The sequence below is a fragment of the Meriones unguiculatus genome, chromosome X (assembly GCF_030254825.1).
Source record: "Meriones unguiculatus strain TT.TT164.6M chromosome X, Bangor_MerUng_6.1, whole genome shotgun sequence".
Classification (NCBI taxonomy): Eukaryota; Metazoa; Chordata; class Mammalia; order Rodentia; family Muridae; genus Meriones; species Meriones unguiculatus.
This window is the reverse complement of record NC_083369.1, coordinates 90,014,154-90,038,765: the sequence shown is the minus strand read 5'-3', so window position 1 is coordinate 90,038,765 and position 24,612 is coordinate 90,014,154. Positions and strand designations below refer to the sequence as shown.

At 39.6% G+C, this 24,612-nt stretch overlaps 1 protein-coding gene across 4 annotated transcripts in view; it reads left to right on the top strand.

The window, feature by feature from the left end:
- Positions 1–9,618: 9,618 nt before the first annotated feature.
- Positions 9,619–24,612, top strand: part of Aifm1 (apoptosis inducing factor mitochondria associated 1) — a 38,672-nt gene continuing 23,678 nt past the window's right edge. Inside the window, exons 1-2 of one of the 4 annotated variants that reach the window (XM_060375279.1) lie at positions 9,619–9,951; positions 18,834–18,964. In XM_060375279.1, coding sequence (XP_060231262.1) covers positions 9,849–9,951; positions 18,834–18,964 — 234 coding nt within the window. In that variant the 5' untranslated portion in view covers positions 9,619–9,848. Of the gene's footprint in view, positions 9,952–17,542; positions 17,686–18,833; positions 18,965–24,612 lie in introns of all 4 variants that reach the window. The other 3 variants (XM_021626516.2, XM_021626517.2, XM_060375278.1) reach the window with 3 other exon arrangements.

Genomic DNA, 24,612 nt, shown 5'->3' with positions numbered 1-24,612 from the left:
AGTAATCTATCAAGAACTTACATGGAAAGTAATACTATAGAACAGTTTCTTAAAAACAGAACAACCTCAGTTTCTAAAGAAGGAACTCACAGATTCCTGAGCAGACAGACCCTCCCACCTCCGCCACAAAGCATCAAACACCTGCAACAAGCTGCAGAAAAACAAAATTTTATATATACAAACCCCAGAGAGGCAGTTTCTTTAAGTAGAGGGAAAAATTGTCTCTTTAACAAGAAAGCTTCTCAAAGCCAGACTTTGCTAGCCAAGGCAGGAAGCAAAATCCCTTTGAGGATGGGTTCTTGCAGGTCTGAGGATCAAACATTTGTGGACCCAACAACTTGCCAGAGTGAGAAAGGGGTCAGGATCCAGTAAAGGAGGCAGAAAAAAATACCTCTTCCCTGGAAGAAGGAGCCAGAGATAGACTGAGAAGCCTCAAGCATCTGAACTGGTAAGGTCTACAAGGGAAGCTGGGCCTAAGAAAGTAAAGTCCTTAGGGAAGGGTTTTGAGATTTAAAAAGATATTTTTTTTTATGTTGAGAATGGAAGAAGACACAATAACACAGTGCTTCTAGGTACCATTTGAGTTTGTTCTCTTAGCATACAAATAATATTTTCACTAGTGATTTCAGTTTTATATATCCTCGTTGGGATGAGAGACCAAAGAATTAAAAACTAGGTTTTGGGGTACTGAGCTAAAAAATTTAAAACCTGTCAGGCCAGTTGACCTTGCTGCTTTTAGGCAGATCCAGCCAACTGCAGGGAAGAGCTGACCTTGCTGCTCATTAGAGATATCGTTGCCAGGAAACTGGCCTGGATGACCCCCAACTCTTTCCAACTTTTACTTTTGCTCCTGAAAGTAGCACAGACTATCCAAGGCAGTGTCCTACCCCAACCCCTCCAACAACTGGGAGAACAAAGAAAGCTGTAACTGTTCATGATTCTGGCACTTTTCCATTGCAAAAAAGTTTTGAAATGTAGCATCCCCTTTTCTGTATTAACCAATAGAAGCTTGCCAGGCTGAATCTCCTGCTTTGGGTGCCCTGGGAGGGACTGCTACCCTATAAATCACCCTCAATACCGAGCTGGGGGGGTTGTCTCTCAGCTGGATAACAATGCCTCGTTATCTGTCCCAGCCAGGGCTGTGAATAAAGATTCTCCTGTGTTTTGAAAAGGACTCAACTCCTGGTGGTCTTTTGGGGTACAACATCTTGGGGGCTCATCTGGGATCCCCAAGACACCCCACCCCAGGGACTACCAAGCCAGAGGAAGTGTTTTTGTCTTGGCCAAGTTTTGTGTCTTGGTTCTGCTACACTGTTTCTCTGTTCTGTTATTCTGTGTCTGAGATCTCAAGGCAGTAGGCAGTGAATGACAAAGAGGCAGTTGTGTAGGTAAGCTGCAGTCACAGGGATCTGGGAGAGGTCCCAGATCCTGGCGGGGAAAGAGTGCCTCAAATAACTGCAAGGGACACTGGGTACCAGGTCTGTTTAACAGATGTGTCAAGGGGCACTCTTTTCAACAGATGAGACCAGGGATGCTGGGTCCAAGGTCTCTTTAACAGGTGAGGATAGAGGGCCTAACAGGGACACTGGGTCCCAAGTCTGTTTGCTAAGGCCTCTTACCTGGTGGAATCTGTTGTATGGCTCTGTGTTTGTCTGGCTGGCTGTCTATAGTGACTGTTCTCATTTCTTTGGACTGGGACTGACTGATAACATGGGACAGACTGCTTCTAACTCCCTTGACTTAATTCTTGTCCACTTCCGGAGCTCTGCCACTGCTCTGGTCTCTAGTTTGGCAGAGCTTGGTTCCTGCCCTGGTTGCTGGTGGGAACATGCCTTGTGGAGAGATGGATGGAGAGCTAGCTGGCCCAGGCTGATGGGCTCATTTCCACCTGGATGGCTAGGGGAGGAACGATGTTCGGTGTCACCCATGGGGAGCCATCCCCATCCCAGGGTTGCTGCCCCTGGGCAGCAATGCTAATTGAAATCCTGGGGCAAAGGGAAAGAAGCACCAAGCTTCCAAGGCCAGCTGCAACTGGGAGCACACAGGAGCTTGTGTAGCCTCACCCCCCCCCCCCCCCGCAGGCCAGCTGAGGTGGGGACTGGATGGGAGTTCTCACAACTGGGACCTAAGGGGCCAGTGGCAGCAGGGAAAAGATATAGGGCTGCTGGCCATGGCACCCAGGGGCCTTTGGACTCCGCCTTGAGTGTCGACAAGTTGTGCCCTCCCCCACCCCCAACCTGCCCAGTAGAGAGAGGCTTCTTAGAGCTTCTTTTCCTGCTGACAAGGTGATTGTGTGCAGGCGCGTTGCTCTTAAAGGGGCAGCAGCAGTTTTTCAGCTCCTCTGGTAAGAAAGCACTCCTCTCTTGAAATTACAGCTAAAAGAACTAAGAAAAGTTTTCTCTGTCTCTTTCGAATGCACAAGTTTACTCTGTGCTGTATGTCTTGGTTATAGATCATTGGTTATTAAGTACGTTACAAATCTATAACATGTGTAACAAAAAGTTGACTTAAACTTATAACTTAGGGTTGGAGCCATTTTAAACAAGGAATGGCATGAGCCCACTAAAAAAAACAAGTCTCCAAAGGTAATATAATTTGGGATAAGATGTTACATAATTTCGATCCTGTCTTAAAAACCAGATTTATAAAAAATTAAGTTTGAAACTGTTTATATGATATATTAGAGCTGCACCAACATATGTTTGTATACCAGAACTTTTATTGCTGCAACCAAAGTTTATAACATCAAAATAATACACCTGGTATTGATTTTATAGACACCTAATTGTTTACACTGATAAAATTTGGTTTTGACTTCAAAAAGCTATGGTTATGCTCTGTGACTTCACTCTTAAAAAGGTACTTTATTTTAATATTGCAAAAACAGGTTTTAAAAATGTTTGAATGTTTAAGGCTATAAAACTTTTAAAAGTTTATCAGATATTTTAAAATAATGACCTTGGACAGTGTAACAAAGAACTTGGAACAGTTTTTTAACGCTTTGGGGGAGGTCAAAAGACCTTGGTATTTATTTTACCAAATGAAACCAAGCCATAATGTTTGAGCCAATTGAGAAAACTGCAGTTTTCTTTTTCTTTTACAATATATCATGCCAGGATGGTAAAAACCCATAAAATAACTTAATAAAAAATAATGAAAAAGATTCTGATGGAAGTTGTTTTTTTTTTTTTTTTTTTTTTTTGAGAAACAAGAGAGAAGATAGGAAACTAGGATAATAAAGAGAAGAAAAAGGAAAAAAGTAACTTGTCTAAAATGTCTGATTAAACCAGAGAAATGGAGCTAGGAAAAGCCTAACCTGAAGGTATATAGAATATTATGAAAAGTCAGAATATATACGAAATTATAAAAAGTCAGAATATATAAAAAGTTATAAAAAGCCAGAGGGCATATGAGCAAATACCTGCAAATGATTTTCTTTGTAAAATAAAAATTACTGGCTCATAAGGTCTATTCAAGCTAACAAAGACAGATTTAAAGATATAGTATATATATATATATATATCTTGTTTTTACTAACAGTATTAAGAGATAACATTTTTTCTTCATAAACTGGGTCATACAGGGAACTATTATGTTCTATGGTGATGTGCCATATGGAAATCAGGGAAGTTCCCAGCCTCTATATTTAGAGATCTTAATGATCAAAAATTTCAGTTCAATGGTTATCATTTTATTATGAACTGTTAAATATTATTCAAACATGCAGATTGTCAATTGCTTCATGGATGGTTGTATTAAATTATTACAGATTACTGAAGATAACTGGGAGATGCAGATTGATGATCAGCAATATTAGGCAATCAGATTCCTAATAAGTAATAAAGAGGATGGAGCTAAGGTTTTACCGACATCTTTATTGAAGGCTGCCAGCTATGTTCAATTTCCTGTTTAGCGCTAAGTGAAACTTTTGCCCTTTAAACTTTTGCTGTTCAGTCTTAATGTGATATGGTAGAATCAGCAAGATTTGCCAGCCCCTCTATGAACTGTATGATTACAAGTTTTGCTTTGATTTTTAGTTCAGAAATATATTTAAAGTTATGCTAATAACTGCAATTGTTATAAGATTAAGCTTTATCTAGTCTCTTGTTTACATTTTCAAGGTTAAGCCTAGGATGGGTAACTACAAAGTTTGCCTATATTATTTGAAATTGATACGGCTGTAAAACTCTTATCTAAGGAATATGCCAGAATTAAGATTATAACATTCTGTTTTACAGGATGCAATTTAGAGCAGATAACTAAAGACAGACAAAGACTAACTCAGATATGCTGGCTCTCAAGCTTGTCAGAGATCTGGTGAATATGGTATCTAATATATGGAAGTTTTATTATTACAGAGGATCCCCAAATCCTGGCAATAGCTCCCCAATGTCTCTGAGAAGATTTGGGCACAACGACAGATGACTTCAACTCTGGATTATGGTATGCTAACCACTGAGCAAGACTGCTCCAACTGGCCCACCACCAGGGCCCAGCCCTATGGAAACCTATGGACACCTGGAGAATCATTGTTTCACATTGCTGAAGGTGAGGTGAGGCCAATCTCTCATGTTCTGCTTTTCTACAGTAACAGTCTCTCATCTTCTGTTCCTGATGGCCAGACTGCCTCTGCTCATGATGCCATGAGACCACAGAAGCCAGGGACAACTGCCTAAATGATGGACTGACTAGTCATCTCTGTCATTTTGATTGATACATAGATTCATTTAGCTTATAATTTATCCTTCTCAGGTCTCTGATTACATTGATGGCTAAGCTAAGCTAACGGTAACTTTGTAGCTAAAGTGTAGACGATTAGATCCACTGTTAGTTCACTGGTAAATTCATTAGTTAGTTAGAACTACTAGGTTCTAGATCTCTTATTTAGAAAGGCAAACAAGTTTGCCTTGCTCACAGGCTTCATGTTCATTGCCTATGTCTTAGGTAAATAACCGGATAAAAAGATATAAAATTTATATAAAATCTGAGGATATAAAAATTTAAGTTTTAAAGATCTAAAAAATTTGGGGGCTAAGAATATATTTCAAAATTAATAAATACAAATTATAATGATACAAAAATTAATTTAAAACATATTAAAATGGGAGACACTTCAGATTTCCTCCCCATGATATTGTTATGCTTATGTTGTTATAAGATTTCAGAAGTTCAGAGTTACAACATTAATCAGTAAAGTGACTGCTTATTATCCAGTCACAAGCTCGAGATTTTAATTTCTCTTAGGTTGTCTTCTGGAGACAGATTTAAAGGTGCTTCCAATTATGCTAAAAATATCTCTGTCAAATATGTATACCTTTGACCCAAAAGACATAACTTTTACTAGGTCTTAATGGCATGAGTCTACCCTGCTGTTTTGTAGACACCTGTTACCTGCTTTTTCTAAAGTATAGATCTCAATACAATGGTAATACTAATATACTTTCTTTTGTAAACTAAAATTCATATGAGTTTCAGGAAAAAAAAATCAGAAGACCTGAATCTGGCATAGCTCAAATGGATAAGTTTTTCCCTTGGTCTTGGGGTTCCTCACTTTCCCCATTTACTAGACAAATTTTAACTTCTGTCCCTAGTCTAAATTTGTCTCAGCAGATTTTCACCTGGCTGACAGACTCCATTCAGGGATCAGCTATGGACTGCAAGCTGAGATCTGGACTTGCTGAAAACTGAAGTAAACCAGTCCAGTTAATGTGATGGCTCCCTGTCTCTTCAACCGCATCACTAATTAGATGGTGTCCTGTTGCCTAGTGTTTGACTAGCCTTTCAGACTTCCTAGGTCCCCAATATGTCAGCCTGAAGAAGTTACATAAGAAGAGAAACTCATCAGCCTTTATCTACCTAACAGGTTGAAATGCTAAGTCAAAAGGGGCTCCCTGACATTAGCTATTATCTTGGGTATCTGCTTAGCTGGAGCAGAAACCAGTATTGTAGCACTGGCTATACAAAGCTAGAATTATAACAGCTTGAATTCAATGCCTTGAGAACTCAATAACCCAATTAGAAAAAATATTGATTACCTGGCAAAAATAGTATTACAAAACAGAAGGGGCTTGGATCTGAAGTTTTTACAGCATGGCAGTCTATGTGCAGCCCCCAAAGAAGAATGTTGTTTTTACACTGACCACTCCAGAATAATCAGAGTCTATGTTTCAGGAAGCCCCATAATTGGGCCTTCAAGGAGCTTGTCAGAGAGAGGAATAAGAGACCAAATAATTAAAAACTAGGTTTTGGGGTACTGAGCTAAAAAGTTTAAAACATATCAGGCCAGTTGACCTTGATACTTCTAGGCAGATCCAGCCAACTGCAGGGAAGAGCTGACGCTGCTGATCACTAGAGATAGCGTTGCCAGGAAACCGGCCTGGATGGCCCCCAACTCGTTCCAACTCTTTCCCCTTAAAAATAGCACAGACTACCCAAGGCCAGACGTTTCCCCCCAACAAGCGAGAGAACAAAGAAATCCAGAACCGTTTTTGAAATGTAGCTTCCCCTTTTCTGTTTGTTTTTTTTTTTTTTAATATTAGTTACAGTTTATTAACTTTGTATCACAGCTGTATCCGGCTTCCTCATTCCCTCCCAATCCCATCCTCCCTCCCTGCCCCTTTCCAAGTCCACTGACAGGGGAGGACCTTCTTCCCTTTCATCTAACCCTGGTTTATCAGGTATTTTCAGGACTGGCTGCAAAGTCCTCCTCTGTGGCCTAGTAGGGCTGCTCCTCCCTCCTTGTGGGGGGGGGAGGTCAAAGAGCCCGCCATTGAGCTCATGTCAGAAACAGTCCCTGTTTCCCTTACTAGGGTACACTTGAATACTGAGCTACCACAGGCTACATCCGAGCGGAGGTTCTAGGTTATATCCATACATGGTCATTGTTTGGAGAAACAGTCTCATAAAAGACTCCTGTGCCCAGAGATAGTTGGTCCTTGTGGAGTGCCTGTCCTCTCCAGGTCATATTAACTCCCCTTTCTTTCTTATGATTTCCTGCACTCTGCCGAAGGTTTGGTAAGATGCTCAAATACACAACAAGGACATTTGCTCAACCGTGTTTATAGCAGCTTTATTTATAATAGCTAGAACCTGGAAACAACCCAGTGTCCCTCAGTTGAGGAATGGATACAGAAATTGTGGTACTTTTATACAATGGAATACTACTCAGCAATTAAAAAGAAGGAAATCATGAAATTTGCAGGCAAATGGTGGGACCTTGAAAAGATCATCCTGAGTGAGGTATCCCAAAAGCAGAAAGACACACATGGTATATATTCACTTATGTAGAACTATAAGATAGGATAAACATACTGAAATCTATACACCTAAAGAAGATTAACAAGAAAGAGGATCTGGGGTAAGATGATCAATCCTAACTTAGAAAGACAAGTGTGATGGACATTGGATGTAGGAGAAAACAAGCAACAGGACAGGAGCCTACCACAGAGGGCCCCTGAAAGACTCTACCTAGCAGTGTATCAAAGCAGATACTAAGAGTCATAACCAAACCTCTTTTCTGTTTTAACCACTAGAAGCTTGCCAGGCTGGAATTCCCCTGCTTTGGGTGCTCTGGGAGGGTCTGAGACCTATAAATAACCCACATTCCAGAGCTTAGAGCTCACCGATGGATACCAGTGCCTTGGTGTCTGTGAGAGTCTGCTGCTTGAGCTGCTTGCAGTTCTATTTGTAAATAAAGATCTTCATGTGTTTTGCAATGGACTTGACGCGGTGGTCTTTTAGGGGTCTCACGAATTGGGCATAGCAATGACTGTAAAATATACTGAGCCAGAATGTTGAAGATGATGCTCCAACATTATAGAGAGTTTTGAGTGATTGTTCAGGCAGCAAACTGTCTCTGTCAATTTTTTTTTGGAAGCTGCTAACATGCACTTCCTACTTATTCCAGTAACTAATTTTATTCCTTCTCAAGTCTCTGGTGGGGTTGAAGACCAAATGGTTATAGTTCAACAAATAAGCTTCAGTTATTTAGAATTTAAGAAAATGTTTTTGTATAGGTAATATTAGTACAGATAAAAGTTAATTTAGGTATAGAACTCTAAATTTGTCAAAAGAGCATAATCAATTACTTTCTCCTAAATTGCCAAATGGACATGGACTGGACATTGCATATGTAAATCTTACCTAATAGTTTTCATAACTGTTTTATAATTGTTATTGAAAGAAAAGGAACTTTTTATTGGACTTAAAGGGAGAAATGTTGGTATAATGTTCTTTTGGAATATATACAATTTACCCTTGTTCATTCAAATGCTGATTCCTTACCACACTATCTGGTTTCACTCTGGATACTGCATTGTGATGTTTATTCTAAGCTTCACCTGTCTCAAGTTTGTGTAAACATGCTACCATTCGTTCTCTGCATTGCCAATAAAAACAACCAGCCATTGCTGAGCAATGGAGAGAATAGGGTGGGACGTCCTGGTTTGGAGGGGAGGAGAAAGAATCCAGTGGGAAGAGGGTTCAGTGAACAGAGATCTGAGAGAGGAGGACCTGAAAACATCAGGAAAGATGAACCAGACCTAAGACATGACTATAAACAAGGATAATGAGAGAAATCAGACTTGGAGGAAGCTATGCGTCGGGCTTGGAGGTTTAGGATGGAATAACTATTACCCAGAATTGTGTTCTAGGTTAATTAAATAAATTCTAGTCTCTGTGTGTTGATTTGGGTATACAGCTGGTTTAGGAATAACCAGTATTTAACTAAAAGATAAATCAATAATAAATATTAATAATCAGCAACACAATGGACAGGGTCTCCTCCCCACAAAGCCTTGACTGACGATGTAAGTCAGGCTAGCTTCAAATTGACTTGCTGTCCACCTGTCTCTGCCTCTGCCTCTGCCTCCCCAGAGCTGGGAGTACCACCACACACAGCTTCAGTAAATACTTAATATGCAATTCAAATCTTTGAAAATGTACATGTGTTATTCTGCCCAGTTTCTTTCAGTTTTCACCCTGTATCTCCCACAACTTTCACAGCCCTGCTTAGGATTTCTTTTACAGAAAATCTGTCAGGCACAAACGTTTTTGTCAGTCTTCTCTCAAGCACGAAAGCCATAATAGCGCGAGACTATCCAACGCACTTGGTACAGCGTGTGAAACTGATATGGAACAAGAAAGCGGGAAGTACACGCCTCACTCGCTCCACCCCCTCCCCCTCCCCCCAAACTGAGCTACACAAGAAAGTGCCAGTTACTTGTAAAAAAAATGGAAGTTTATTCAGGATTCGGAATGTCAGGTTCGGTGACCCTGACTTAGGGGAAAGACTAGAATTGGATCACATGAAGAGATTCTGAAAGGCTTAAATGCCGGATAACTAGTTGCCTAAAGCACACAAAAACAGAACGTAAGTTTTCTGGAGTCAGGTTTTGTGATGTGCTATCAGTTCCCATCACCAACGCAGCGGTAGCACCACCCATAGCCGCCAGGCACAGTCTCTCCTAGGATAGATTGCCTAAGCAGCTCAACCTAATACAGCTCCACTAACTCGCGGAAATTTGCAAATTCGGAGGCGGGGCCCGAGTCTATGCAGAACACGTGGGCAGCTGAACGCAAGCGGAAACCTCCTCTATGTGGGACCAATTGAGGGACTGTGCTGAGTATTGCGCCGGCGCAGTAGGTATCCAGCTTCAATGCCTTTTTTTTCCAGGCTCTAGCAGGCCTGTTTCTTTATCCAATGTCCACTCAGGGCTGGGAGGAGGAGCCTGCGTAGTGTGCGTGTGACGGGAGGGGGAGCTGGCTCCAGCCAGTGGTGTTTGACCCTTTCGACGGTGTGTGAGAAGAAAAGAAGGACCCGGAGGTTCCCCTGAATAGCGGTTGCCGAAATGTTCCAGTGCGGAAGCCTGGCGGGTGCTTTTAAGCAGAAACTGGTGCCCTTGGTGCGAACAGTGTGCGTCCAGAGGCCAAAACAGAGGAACCGGCTTCCAGGTGACTAACTGACCAGTCCCGAGCTACCCCTTACCCTACTTCAAAGTCCAATGGCCTAGGTGCCATAGACTTACCGTCCCTCGCAGAGCTAGCTCCCTGTTCTTCAGAACAAAACAAAACAGGATAAAACTTCCCCTCACAGTTGCAAAAATTTCAAATTGGCGGGATAGGAACCCAGAGTTTGCAAGAGGAAAAGAGAAATCGGCACAGTTTCGCCGACCTGACCTTCAAGAGATTTGAACCCCAGAAATCAGCGTGGGGCCTTCTTTTGGGAGGCTTTGTGATTTGTAGGTAACAGAATGCTTGGCCAAGCATATAGCTCATTGCTGCCACCTTGCCTTTTTAAAGCATTGAGGTCAGATGGACATTGTCATTTACTGGTTGTGACACAGTCCATTACCCAAGTTTCTCCTGTAAATCAGATTATCTGCTCTACCTTCCAAAACTCCACATGAGTGCAGTAGATTTGAATGCCCTGTGATGTGGAATCAACTGTACACTAGACATCCAGAGAATTGGCTCAAGATATATTTGCGATGACCAGACAGTGCAGTTCCTGGTGGTCTTGAATGCTTCAATGAAACTTTGTAGAACACATTGTTTCTTCTCTGTGAAGTTCTTTCAACAAACTTTAGAGCTGGAAGGAATGTTGTGGTAAACATCAACCCACTCATTTTATGGATAATAAATTGAGGAACAGAGAGGTGAAATTACTTGCAGAAGGTCACATAATTAGTAGGTAGAGCTAAAGCTACTCTGCCGGTCTCTAGGCTCCTAATCCTATTGCTATACCCCAACCCTGCTTTCTAAAGTTTGACCTGAAACACTTCAGAATAAATTAGGTTCTCTTAATGATAGCCCATCCAAGGACAATTCATGGAGAGGACCTAAAACCCCAGCTCAGATGTAGCCTATAGACTCAGTCTCCAAGTGGGGTCCCTAGTAAGGGGAGCAAGGACTTTCTGTGGCATGAACTGGGTGGCAGGCTCTCTGATCACCATCCCCCTGGAGGGTGCAGCCTTGCTAGTCCACAGAGGAAGACAATGCAACCTGTCCTGATGAGACCTGATAGACTAGGATCAGATTGAAGGGGAGAAGGACCTCCCTTATCAGTGGACTAGTGGAAGGGCATGGGGGGGGAGAAAAGGGAGGGAGGGTGGGATTGGGAGGAAATGAGGGATGGGACCATAGCTGGGATATAAATTGAATAAATTGTAATAAATAATGATAATAATAAATAAATTAGGTTCTCTTTCCACTAATCAGCCCATTGTGCATCCGATCTCCCTCGGTTGATCTGAGCATGGTTTGAATCAGCTTATTTTCAACCTATACAGATTTGTGCAAATGAATAGCCCCCTTGCACAAGATGTATTTTAAAAAATCAGTGTGGCAGCTCAGTATCCAAGTGGGTTCCATAGTAAGGGGAACAGGAACTGTCTCTGACATGAACTCAGTCACTGGCTCTTTGACCTCCCCACCCCCCTTGGGAAGAACAGCCTAGCTAGGCCACAGAGGAGGGCATTGCAGCCAGTCCTGATGAGACCTGATAAGCTAGGGAAGAGGACCCCCCCATCAGTGGACTTAGAGAGGGGCAGGGAGGAGATGAAGGATCGAGGGTGGGGTAGGGAGGGAATAAGGAGGGGCCTACAGCTGGGATACAAAGTAAATAAACTGTAATTAAAGAAAAACAAAAATTTAATTAAAAATTTAGTGATTTTTAAAAAAAAACCATCATTCTAGAATAATTAAATTTATAATGCTATCCTTGAGGGTTTTGTGATGTGCAGATGCCATCTGGGTAGTTTAGAAATAAGTGAAAAATACTTTTTGATTGTTAGGATCTTTGTGAATTCATTTTGAAAGTTTGTTTACTTGGTCTAAGACAAAAAAAATGTTTAATAGCTGTTATCTGCTGGGTGTGGTGACCTAAGACTTTAATCCCAGCACTCTGGAGGCGGAGGCAGAGGCAGGCAGATCTCTGAGTTCAAGGCCAGCCTGGTCTACCTAGCAAGTTCTAAGGCAATCATGGCTACACAACTGAGACCCTCTCCTAAAAAATAAGTGTTTTGAGTTTTGTCCTATGAAGTACTTCTCTTGGAATTTAAGAAAAAACAAAAACCTGTTCCACCTCAGGCTTTCCTAGAAACCCAGTGAATATAATTTGTGTGAGTTCTGTTCATGGAAATGGTGGTGCTGTAGATAGATTGTGGAAAATATTTTTCAAATTTAGGTAACCTGAAGATACTAACCTATAGCTTTTTACCAGAATTCTGGTGGCTAACCAGATGTTTTCATCAATTAAATAGTCATTTGGTTATAGTATTAGAACTATGGAAAAATACAGACTTAAATGCTTTTTCCCACTGCAAGGCTGTGTTTGAAGGCAGTCTCCTGAAGAAAGTACTATGACTTCCTGACATACCCATCCATCATTTTGCACACATTTCTTTGTCCTTTGGCCATACACCAAAGTATGATATCACCTGCTTTAGAAATGAGGTGGGTGCCAGGGTTACAGTTTCAAAAAGAAATTATGGTACCTTTATCATAGGAATTATGTGTTAAAAATTTATTTATTTATTACAACTTACTCACTTTGTATCCCACTGTATTCCCTTCTCTCATCTCCTCCTAGTCCTACTCACCCAGCCTCTTCTCCCCCTATGCCCTTTCCCTAGTCCCTTGATAGTGGAAGACCTCCTCCTCTTCTATCTGAACCTAGCCTATCAGGTCTCATTAAGGCTAGCAGAGACTGATACTCCAACCGAAGACCATTCATAGATATAACCTAGACCCCCTGTTCAGAGGAAGCCCATAGGCTGCTCATTTTCCAAGTGAGTTCCCTAGTTAGGGAAACTGTCTCTGGCATGAACTCAGTGGCCAGCTCTTTGACTGCCTCCTCCTGGGAGGAATTATCTGTTTTATGGCTCAATTGCCAATTGCCTTTAATTTGACTTCTTTTTCACATAGCAGCATCTGTCATATATTTTGAGAGGTGGGGAAGAGACAAGGTTTATATACTACTTCTCCCTTTTTTTAATCCTCCTTCCCCCAATACTTGGTCAGGTTTTTACCAAACTTTCTTCTTTGCTTTTTGTTGTTTGTTTGTTTTAGTAAACCTTGAATCTGCCTTAAAACTATATCATCTACACCTCTCACCATTGTTAGGTTCATTTCCATTATACTTTGCTTTTTTTTTTTTTTGTCTTGAAACCCCAGTAGCTACTAATGTTCTGCTTTATTTGGATTTTCTGCCTTCTTCCAGCATGATTAAAGGTAAGTAAGTCACAAATCTGTCTTCATCTGTTACTGAGCAGCAGAGGTGTTGGTAATAGATATTTTGTGTTCTGTGATAGTTTATTTATTAACCAAGCATTATGCTGCCCATTGTGATAAAACTGATCACTTAACTCCCTGACCTAAGGTTCAAATATTTGACTATTTTTCTTTATTTGGAATCATAGCATCTTTTTTTTTCTTTTTTTTTTTGAGAGGGTCTAGTATGCAGCTCTGGTTGTGCTGGAACTCAGTGTTTAGACCAGGCTGGCCTCATAGAAGTCTGCCTGAATCTGCCTCCTGAGTGCTAGGATTCAAGGTGTTCACCACTAGTCGGTCTTGCATCTTTGCATCTTTAAAGAAGAAACTGAACTCCTTGTGTCTAGAACCTAGATTATGGATATCCACTGCCAAATGACACACTGATTTTTGATATTTTGAGACATGATCTTGGTATATATTTCAGTTATCACATCCCACCCCAACTCACTATGTAGCTAATTCTGGTCTAGATCGCATGGTCCTTCTGTCTTAAACTCTATAGTTCTTAAATTATAGCTCTGTACCACTGTGCTTGGTGCCATCTTTTTAAAGCCTTGATGAATCTTCTCTACTCATCCTACCTATTCAAGGCTTTCTAGAAGAAAATCTTTGACAAGACAGCCTTTTCTCTATGCAGTTAATAAGTTAGATTGTTTTTTAATGTTTTGAGGGAGTTGCTGCATGTGTTAACATTATTTTTTTAGTCTTCATTAATTAATTTATTTAATCACATTATAGCCTGATCTCAGCCCCTTCCTTCTCTCCATCCAGTTCCACATTTACACCCCCTTCCCTCACTCCCCCACTCCTCCTCAGAGAAGGGTACCAACCTGCCCCAGTACATCAAGTCACAGCAAGACTAAGTGCATCCTCTCCCACTGAGGCCAGATATAGAAAAAGGATCCAAAAGCAGGCAACAGAATCAGAGACAGCCTCCTTCCCCCTGACCCCAGCTCCAATTATTAAGGAACCCACATGAAGACGAAGCTGCATATATGCTACATATGTTTAGGGGATCTAGGTCCAGCCCATGTATGCTCTTTGGTTATTGGTTCAGTCTCTGCACACCCCTATTAACATTCTTCTAGATCATGCTTCCCAAAGTTGCCTAGTTATATGAATTGAGTGAAGAATAAAACCCAGATATACTCCAGGATATGCAAACTTTTATATAGAATTCATATGATCAGGTAAACTGTTTCAGATACATAGTGACTCTTTCTCTTTCACTTAAGAATTAAGAAAAGCAAACTCAAAAATCTTGGTTCTCTTGTGATTTGCATATTTTCTCATTTTCCAAATAACAATAGTTACTCCTACCTCCTAAATCCAAGGACTGGGAGTTTGTACTATCTGTTCTTGTGTTCCAAGCATCCTGTATAGTTTCTGCCACATACTGAGTTCTTAGTGAAGGGTTTCTTCTTTTGTTATCTAAAGCATTTTTTCTTTTGTGCCTTTTGTAAGAAGGGTTCTTACTGTACTATAGTTATCATTCTTCTTAAATTCCAGCAAGGACTGATAATTTTTTTAAAGGCTGATAAAGCAACATAATTGTTGCATTCTTTATAAAAACGCATCTAGCTACAGCAGGCACTTTAAATAGGCTGTGTATGAATATGTTTCTGGAAAGGGTGGGGAGGATGGAAAAAAGTAAAATTTGAGGCTTTCGAAAATGAGCTCGCTGGCTAAAGTATTACACTAGTAATTCTCTCTGGTACTTAAAGTTACCATTTTTTTAATTAAGCAACATGAAATTAATGGGATCTGGTTAGAAATCATTTCCAAGAATTCTTTAATGTTCAGTCAATGCCAGAGTTGTGGTGCATACCTGTAATCTCAACAGGAGGATTGCCAAGGTTTTGAAGCCTGCCTAGACTACATAGTGGGGACTAACCCTGCTCAGTCTTCAGTGTGAAGCCATGTCTCAAACAAACAAAACAAATAGCAATAAATGTCCAATGTACTGGAGAGGCTGAGGTAGGTGTATCATGAGTTCAAAGCAAGTCAGGACTACATAGCAAATTGTCGTTCCAAAAAGAAAGCAGCCAGGCATGGTGGTGAATGCCTTTAATCTCGCGCACACACATACACACACACACACACACACACACACATTTACAAATGTGCACACAGTAAATAAGATAATTTAAAAAACACAACATGGTAATAGCATAAAAAATGCAAATTGTTAGGCCCTATCCAGAATGACCAAGTCAGAAATCCTTGGGTAGGGCCTTATCAGTGACCATCTAACAAATCCAACAAGGCATTCTGACATTTTGGAGTTTTAGGAACCACCACTGTAGATCAGCAAAACATGATCAGCTAGCTTCTGCTTTTGTGTACTACACAAGCAAAGTATCTTTTACTTTTTGTTGTTGATGTTTTGTTTTTTTAAATAGAGACTCAAAAAAAAAAAAAGCTTGAGTTGGCCTAGAACCATTGTGTAGTTGTGTAGTCTGGGCCTGTCTTTCACTTTAAGATCATGCAGTCTCATCCTCTCAAGTGCTAGAATTAAAATTACAGGCATGATCCCACATATACACAAGGCTTTATTTATTCATTTATTTTTACAGTTTTTAGGTATTTTGAGACATTCTGAGGGTATAACCTAGGGTGGCCTCAAATTTGCAGCAATCCTCCTACATCAGCCTCCCTAGTTCTAAGATTATAGGTGTGAACACCATACTCAGCAGTGTTTATTTATTTCAAATGGCCAAGAAGACCTTATAAAAGACAATATTATAATACTTAAGAATTATATTCAACTTAGATTTTAGTGGCTATAAATAAAATTTTTTATTTTATATACATACACTTGTGTATTTGAGGGGCTGCTTTCATACCCTAGCAGAATTGATTGTTACAGAGATCACACTGCCCATAAGGCTAAAAATATTCACTCTTCTAAATCAGTAGTGAACACCCATGAGGAATAATCTGAGGCACTGAGGCTGAGCCTCATCTGAAAATGTCAGCATCCATTGGGAAAAAAGATAACTGCAAATGTCTCACATTTTCATGTTCATTGGATGTTGTGATCATATGATTATTATAAAGCGTTAAGTAATTGTACATAAAAATTACTATTATCTTGAAAGAGAAACCATAAGACATTGGCTGACACTTTAAATTTGGTTGTTCTGGAATATGCCTTATAGAATAAATTCTTCAGTTATTTGTGAGAGGTTAAGTTCATTATGAAATTTTTGTTCTGGCTTCCTTCTGATATTTAATGTTTCTTCTAGGACACATTATTTTTCACACAAGAAAGAATTGTATATTCCAGGGTTGTAATTAAGCAAGGTTTGAGCCATGTATATTATTCCTGAAATGGGTATCCTAATGTCCCAGGTAGCCTGTGGTCAATTTTGTATATATTTAGCCTTTTGTATCTTTTGGTTCCATATCCATGGATTCAGCCAACTACTAATCAAAAATATTTTTAAGCCAGGCATGATGACATGCACCTTTAATCCCAGCACTTGGGAGGCAGATACAAGCTACTTAGCAAGCTCTAGGCTAGCCAGGCTACACCATGAGGCCCTGCTTCAAAAAATCTAAACTAGCAAACAAACAAATTTAAAATCATATCTGTAGTAAACATGGACACACTTTCCCTTTTTTGGTTATTTCCTCCAAACAATATAGTAGAGCAGCTATTTACATTATATTAATCATAAATAATTTAGACATGGTTTGAAGTATATGTGATGATAAGCATAGGTTGTATGCAAATTTCACACCATAGTCTATAAGGGACTTGAGCATATATGAATTTTAGTTCCTTCTGGGGATCTGGAATCAAATCATCACAGATATTAAGGGATGGCTATCTTCTAAATAGTTTATCTTGGTGTTTACTTCATTTGGGGTAAAGTTGTAAAGATAATTTGATAAACTGTTCATATTTTTCTAACCAGCTTTATGGAAGCTGTGACTGTCTTTGTTGGATAACATTTAAATTGTACTCTGGAGAACTACAACAGCCAAGCTGGGTTTAATGGTGTAGGCTTAGAACGATCACAAGTTTGATACCAGCTAGGGCTATGAAGTACAACCCTGTCTCAAAATACAAGTCTTATAGCCAAAGGTTGTACATTAAATATTAAATATTTATGTGTACAGTTTTGATTATATTTTTCTTGATCATAGAACTGTAAACATCATGCAGCCCAAAGTAAATTTCTTTATTTCTACATTACATTGTTTTTCAATCATAACCATGTTAACTATTCTGTTTGTGTGTTAATACATTTTTTTCCTTTAGGCAACTTGTTCCAGCGATGGTGTGTTCCTCCAGAACTGCAGATGGCAAGACAAATGGCTAGCTCTGGTTCATCAGGGGGCAAAATCGATAATTCTGTGTTAGTCCTTATTGTGGGCTTATCAACAATAGGAGCTGGTGCATATGTAAGTAAAAAAGCAGCTTGTGTAGAGAAGCTGCCATACAGCTCCCATCGACAGACACGGTGCTACTCTGCTTTTAAATTTTTGCAACTAATCCTGCTTTCTCCTATATAGGAAAAGTTCCAAAAGGCCTTCTTTAAGGTGTCAATGGGAGCCCATTTGGGAATGACTGATATTTATTCTCATGTTGATTGATCTTTGTTCATTTTACTTTGTCTTTTTATTCTTTGCTTGAAAACTGCTGTGTTTTCTTAGGCTTGACTAACCCACAAAATTATGCTTGTTCTCTTGATTGTGATGAAGTAACCTGTAGACAAAGTCAAAGTTCATTGTAGCTCCTAAGCACAATATTTGATTTCAATGTATTTTTCAATTTTTTAAAGATTTTTTTTCTTAGCTTGAGGTTGACAGTTTCAGAAAAACAGCTTTCCATGTAAAAAAATGAAGCATCCCTAAAAGGTAAACTAAATCCCTAGCTCTCACTCAAAGACTAAATTATATAAATGGGCCTAGTATCTCCAATTGTAGAATGGAGTTCTGGGGAGCTAAGAACTAGTACATAGTCGCTTTATACTGTTAGCACAATTATATTTCCATAAATTGAACTGATCATCTAAGCAGGTCACAGAGTATTTATTCTGTGGGTGTTTTTGTTTTTTTTGTTTTCTTTTAACTTGGCAGAATGTACTGTAAGGTTGAGTAAACTGACTTTGATGACACCTACCAACATCTTGATCAAAGAAGGCTGTTTGCTTTACATACTAAGAGCAAGTGGCTAGATACCATTACAATCTTAGTTCTTTTTCTGCTGATAGTTTAATAAAACTATTTTTGTTCCTCTGTCAGTAGGGTGAGGGGGCATGAAAATTATTTGAAGTGAACCATACCCTAATACCTTAAGCTGACTACAAAGTGCACAAGAAGAGTATCCAGCTCCTGAAGCTGTTAAATCAGAGCAAGAAGTTGAAAAATATGCCTGATACCATACTTTGACAAAAGAAGCATTCTCCAATCCTGGAGCAGCTTTAAATTTTTTTCTTTTTCATTTTTTTAGCACAATAACTGAATTTCTTCTCTGCATTTGCATTAGTTGTTTATTCATTAATACTTAGTGCCTTTTCTATTTCCTTTTGTCTCCTTCTTGGCCTTAGTTGTGCAGTGTCATCTCCTAGGATCCCCTTCTAGATCACTAGCGTCTACAGGTGCTTCTGGGAAAGATGGCAGCAGACTAGTATACTTCTTAATTGTAGGAGCAACAGTGACTGGGGCAGGAGTTTATTATGTAAGATGCTTATACTAAAATATGTTTTAGTATGGCACTAATAACTTAGTTCATAGAATAAAGTAAAATATTCACAGCATGTGCTTTTCTATAGACATTTGTTAAAGGGGTATTGTCTATCACTAGAAAGTCCTCAAATCTTATTTTCAAACCATTAAATTGTACTAGATCAATCTAAACCCCAAAATTTAGAGCCAAATCCTTATAGTGACTTTTTTGAAACTTATGTCAAATTTGTGCTTATTTTTATGCTGCTGAATTGTATTGTGCTTGAATGCTGCATGTCTAACAAGACAGTCTCAAGTAAATGTTGAATAAGCAAATAAAGGCAACTTGAGCACTACTTTGAATCATTTTAGGTAAAATGTAATCTTTCTGTTTTGTGGGAAGCAATCAACTCAGCTTTTACTGTGAAAAGGCATTTTATTGAATGCTTATAAGGAGGCCTCCAAAGCTGTAGAGACTGGAGTCTTTTTCCCAAACCACCTACAGTCTACATCAAACTAAATTCATTTGGCAAGTGTCCCTTTTGTTATCTCTAATTTGGTCAAATGAGTGGCTGAAGCATTCATGTATGGTGCTTTCTTGAACACCTCTCATTGATGATTCAGTTATTACCCCCTGAGCCTTTTCCATTTCATGTTTTTCAGTTTTTCTCATCACTTGTATCCCATTTATTTAAAAATAATTTTAAAGGTGTTTGCATTAGATATGTTAATAATGATTGAAATCTGTTGAACCTCTGGTTTGTGTTGCTGACCAGAGTTGGATGGCCCTACAGAGTTAGGCATGCAGATACTCTTGACGCCAGGCCACAGGATGGGCTGGCCACTGTTGCTTTCTCCCCGTGTTAGACATATCTATGAAGCTCAAATTTCTCCCAAGTCTTTCAGTTAAATGCTTTGTAGCCCTCTGTGTTTATCCAACACTGGTTGCAATAAACCTATTATAAATGTTCTAGGTTAAATGATAAGCTTTTGTCTACATTTATCAAGCTAATCTGTATACTTGTGTTTCATGTTTTTAAATAGTTGGAAACTTGCTATCAAGTTATATTTTTTTTCTCTGAAATTGATATTAGTCATAAGAGAAACTTAAAGTCAGTGTCTAGATTTGGTGAGATTTCTATTACTGAAGGTTCAGGGCTGATGATATAGCTCAGTGGATAAGGGCGCTTATTACCAAACCTGACACCTGAGTTTGAGCCCCAGAATCTACACAATGGGCAGTAAGTTGTCCTCTGGCCTCCAAGTATACACTGTAGCACTCACATGTGAGCGCACACATATAAACACACAAGCAAATGCAATAAAATACTCTAGTGCTTGTATTTGTTTCTCAGACTGTTGTAACCAAACACGACGAAATGGTGTTAACTATAGACATTTATTTTCTCAGTTCTGAATGCTGGAAAGTTAGAGAAGCTCAAGTTTCTGGTGAAGGTTTTCTTCATGGCATGCGTATGGCTAACATACATGACTATGTCCTCACATGGGAGCAGAGCAGTGTTGAAAGTAAATTAAGTAGTGCTAGTACCTCCCGCCCCCCCCCCCTTTTTTTTTTCTAAAAACTATCCAACTTGTCATGAATCCTGTCTCTGGATACGGTCATTTTGGCAGTTAGGGCTTCAACATAAGAATTAAGGAATTCAGTCTTTAACAGTATCCCTTCCACAACTTCTTTCATATGAAGAAATGTTTCTAACTTGACTGCAGTCACTCTTTCAGTAATTTCTATATTAATGGTTCTTTATCTACCTAGCCCTCTTTGCCCCATTGGCTTTAAAAAAACACTTTTTCAAGTTGTACAGTAAGAAATGCAGGTTAGGGTGCTAAAGAGCTCACTCAGTGGTTAAGAGCACTAGCTGCTCTTTTAGAGGACCTGGATTCAATTCTCAGCACCCATATGACAGCTCAAAATTATCTTTATCTGACACCCCTATGCAGGCAAAACACTAATGCACACGAAATAAAAACAAATTATTAAAAAAAAATGCAGCCAGGCTCAGTGGCACACGCCTATAATCCCAGCACTCAGAGAGACAGATGCAAGTGGATCTCTGTGAGTTCAAGGCCAGGATGGTCTACAAAGTGAGTCCAGCACAGCCAAGGGTACACAGAGAAACCCTGTCTCAAAAAACAAAACAAAACAAAAATGCAGTTTACCTTGTAACCTATAAGGCTACAAATACATAAAATGTAGTAAGTTTTAACCAGTGATGATAGTCTTACTTGGTAGGACATAAGCTATCGATCTCCCATGTTTTCCCTGTACGAATTACTAATGATGATCCTAACCTACAATTAGATCTCATAGCCTGCTAATGGGTTACAACTAGTTTAATAAACATTGACCTTAATAGTAGCATCTGTTGCTTGATACAAACATGAACTTCTGATTAGCACCCAGATGAGGTTTTTTGCCAGTGACTTCCTCTACTACCTCTACTACCTTTATTCTCAGTCTTTAACTAGTTTTCAGTGAACCAGCTCAAAGTAGTCTTTAGAGTAATTAATGATGGAGGCTGGAGAGATGGCTCAGAGGTTAAGGGTACTGCTCTTCCAAAGGTCCTGAGTTCAATTCCCAGCAACCACATGGTTGGCTCACAATCATCTATAATGAGATCTGGTGCCCTCTTCTGGCGTTCAGGTGTACATGCAGGCAGAACATTGTATACATAATAGAATAAATAAATCTTAAAAAGAATAATTAACGATGTTGAATATTTGGGCCCTTCAACATTATTCAAGAGATAGAACCATTTGCCTCAGAAAATGACCTCTTTCTTTTCAAATTCCTTTTAAGTTGAAGAAACACTACATATTTGTTTAGAAAGGTTGTCTCCACTAATATTTTTCATAAATTTGTCGTGTTTTTTAACCTAACATGTATTTGCCCCCCAATTGGAAATTTGTGTAAACTACGAATACAGAAACTCAGAGGAGTATAATTTGTTACTTAATGTGTATATAAATTAATTTCATTTTAGAACATTGAACTTAAAAGCTCATCTGTACCACATTTAACCTTAATTTAGCTCTTTCCCCATTAAACCTTTTCTGCTGCACTCTTTCCATGTGTGAAAACATCAGGGTGTATAGGACATCTTAGACCATTTCTGGATGACCCTTTCAATATGAGCATAGCTCCAGTTTATTTCTTGTTTACTCCTATTAATGAGATTAATCTGAAGCCAGGCAGGGTGGTGCACACCTTTAATCTTAGCACTTGGGAGGCAGAGCCAGGAGGGTCTCTGAGTTCTAGGCCAGCCTGGTCTACAAAGCAAGTCCAGTACAGCCAGAGCTTGATACACAGAGAAACCCTGTATCAAAAAAAAATTAAACTTCTGTGTTCACCTCTCAGGGTTTAGGTTCTCCATTTGTAGCATGTCACCTAATAGGCTTCTCTGCAAAGTGGTCATAGAAAGCCTTTTTCCTTTATTTTTTGTGTTATATGAGGGATCAAAACCAGGGTCTTGGGCCAAGCATTCTACTACTGAGCCACATCCCCAATCTCATAGGAATATTCCTAAAATGTATTTTATGATACCTATTCTAATTGTGTTTATTTCTACAATTACTCTGAGATTTCATTTGAGATATGATCACTTAAATTGTTATCTTGTTGACCACTTGAGATACAAAGAACAAAAAGTTGTGATTAGAAGACATCCTTGGCCTCAGTAGAGTGCTTGCCTATCACATAAGAAGTCCTAGGTTTGGTCTCCAAAAGTGCATCAGTCAGACAGACATAGTGATGCATGCCTGTATCCCAGGATGTGAGGGGTGTAGACAGATGAATCAGAAGTTCATGAAAGGCTAAAAAAACTATCTAAAAGAAGAAAAAATAGTTATTCTTGCCTACCACTTCTTATTTTTAATCAATTATTTAATCTTGCTTGGCTGTGGTGGCACACACCTTTATTGGGAGGTAGAGGCAGGAGAATCTCTGAGTCCCAGGACAGTCGGGACTGCATAGAGAAACCCTGTCTCAAAAAAAAAAAAAAGTCATCATCATCTCTGGCTGGCCTCAAACTCATAGAGACCAGCCTGTCTTTCCTTGCCAAATGCTGGAATTAAAAGGGCATATGCTGCCAAGCACAACCCATTATCTGTCTGTCTGTCTGTCTATCTATTGGTGTTTTGAGACGGGGTTTGTATAGCCTTTGCTGTCCTGGAACTCGCTATGTAGACCAGGCTACCCTCAAAACTCAGATCTGCTTGCCTCTGCTTCCCAAGTTGGGATTACAGGTGTGTGCTACCACCACCTGGCCCCATTTTAAAATTATTATTATTATTATTATTTTGAGATCAAGATATCACTATATAGCCTCACTGGCCTAGAACTCACAGACTGACCTCAACCTCACAAAATTCTGCATGCCTCTGCCACCCATGAGCTGGGATTAAATATGGTACCACAACTGTTAACTTTTATGAAAGATACTAATTAGGACTAGGGAATATAGCTCAGTGGCCTGATACGCATAAAGCCATGGGTCATCTCCAACATCTCAATTAAAATCTACAGACCTAAAGAAGCTAAACACTAAGGAGGACCCTAGGGAGAATGCTTAAATCTCATTCAGAATAGCAAAAAGAATAGACACCAGAAACGGTGGAAGAGAGGAAACGGAATGGGAGTCTACTATAGAGGGTCCGCTGAAAGTCTCCACCCAACAAGGGATGGATGGAAGCAGATGCTGAGACTTATGTCAAACTTTGGGCAGAGCTCAGGGAGTCTTATGGAAGAAGAGGGGTTTGGGGATAGAAGGACATGGAGGGGACAGGAGTCCCACAAGGAGACCAACAAAGCTAAAAAATCTGAGCCCAGGAGGTCCTGCAGAGATGGATGCACCAACCAAGGACCATGAAGTCTAAGCAAGACTTAGAACCTCTTGCTCAGATGTGGCTGATTGACAGCTCAGTCTCCATGTGGGTCTCCAAGTAAGAGGAACAGGTGCTGCCTCTGTCATCAACTCTATTGCCTGCTTTTTGATCACTTGCCCCTGGCAATGCAGTCTTGCCAGGCCACTGAGGAAGAGGATCCAGGCAGTCCTGATGAGCCTTCACTAGCTATGGGCAGATGGCAGAGAAAGAGATCGCCCCCGTTCAGCAGACAAGGGGATGTGGGGAGTGGGGGGAGAGAAAGAGGATGGGACTGGGAGTTGAGGGAGAGGGCTTTAGTCAGGATATATAATGAATAAATTATGAAATAAAAATAAAAATTTAATAAAAAAGAAACTGAAATAAGTTTAATAAAAAAGAAACTAAAATAAGTTAAGAGCCACTTTTATAAAGATAAACTACAGAAACTAATTGTACTAAGATATCGATATCTTCCTCAATTTGAAAGTGTAGGGGAAAGAGTATATTTGAAATAAAACAGCTGTTTAGTGAAAATGGCATTTGACTCTTAATTATTTGTAGTGTTTCTAAGTGAGAATCCTACCCCCTTAGTTTAGGAAAAGTAAAAACTGTTACTGAAAAGATGAGTTACATTTTTAATAGGACACATCTAACCATATATCTCAATATCTGGAAAACTCTGAAACATCTACCAGGAAGATGTGTTTCCCAGTTTCTACCTAGGCTCATGTAGATTGAATTTACAATTAACACCCAGCATAGTCCAAAACCTCTTTCTGT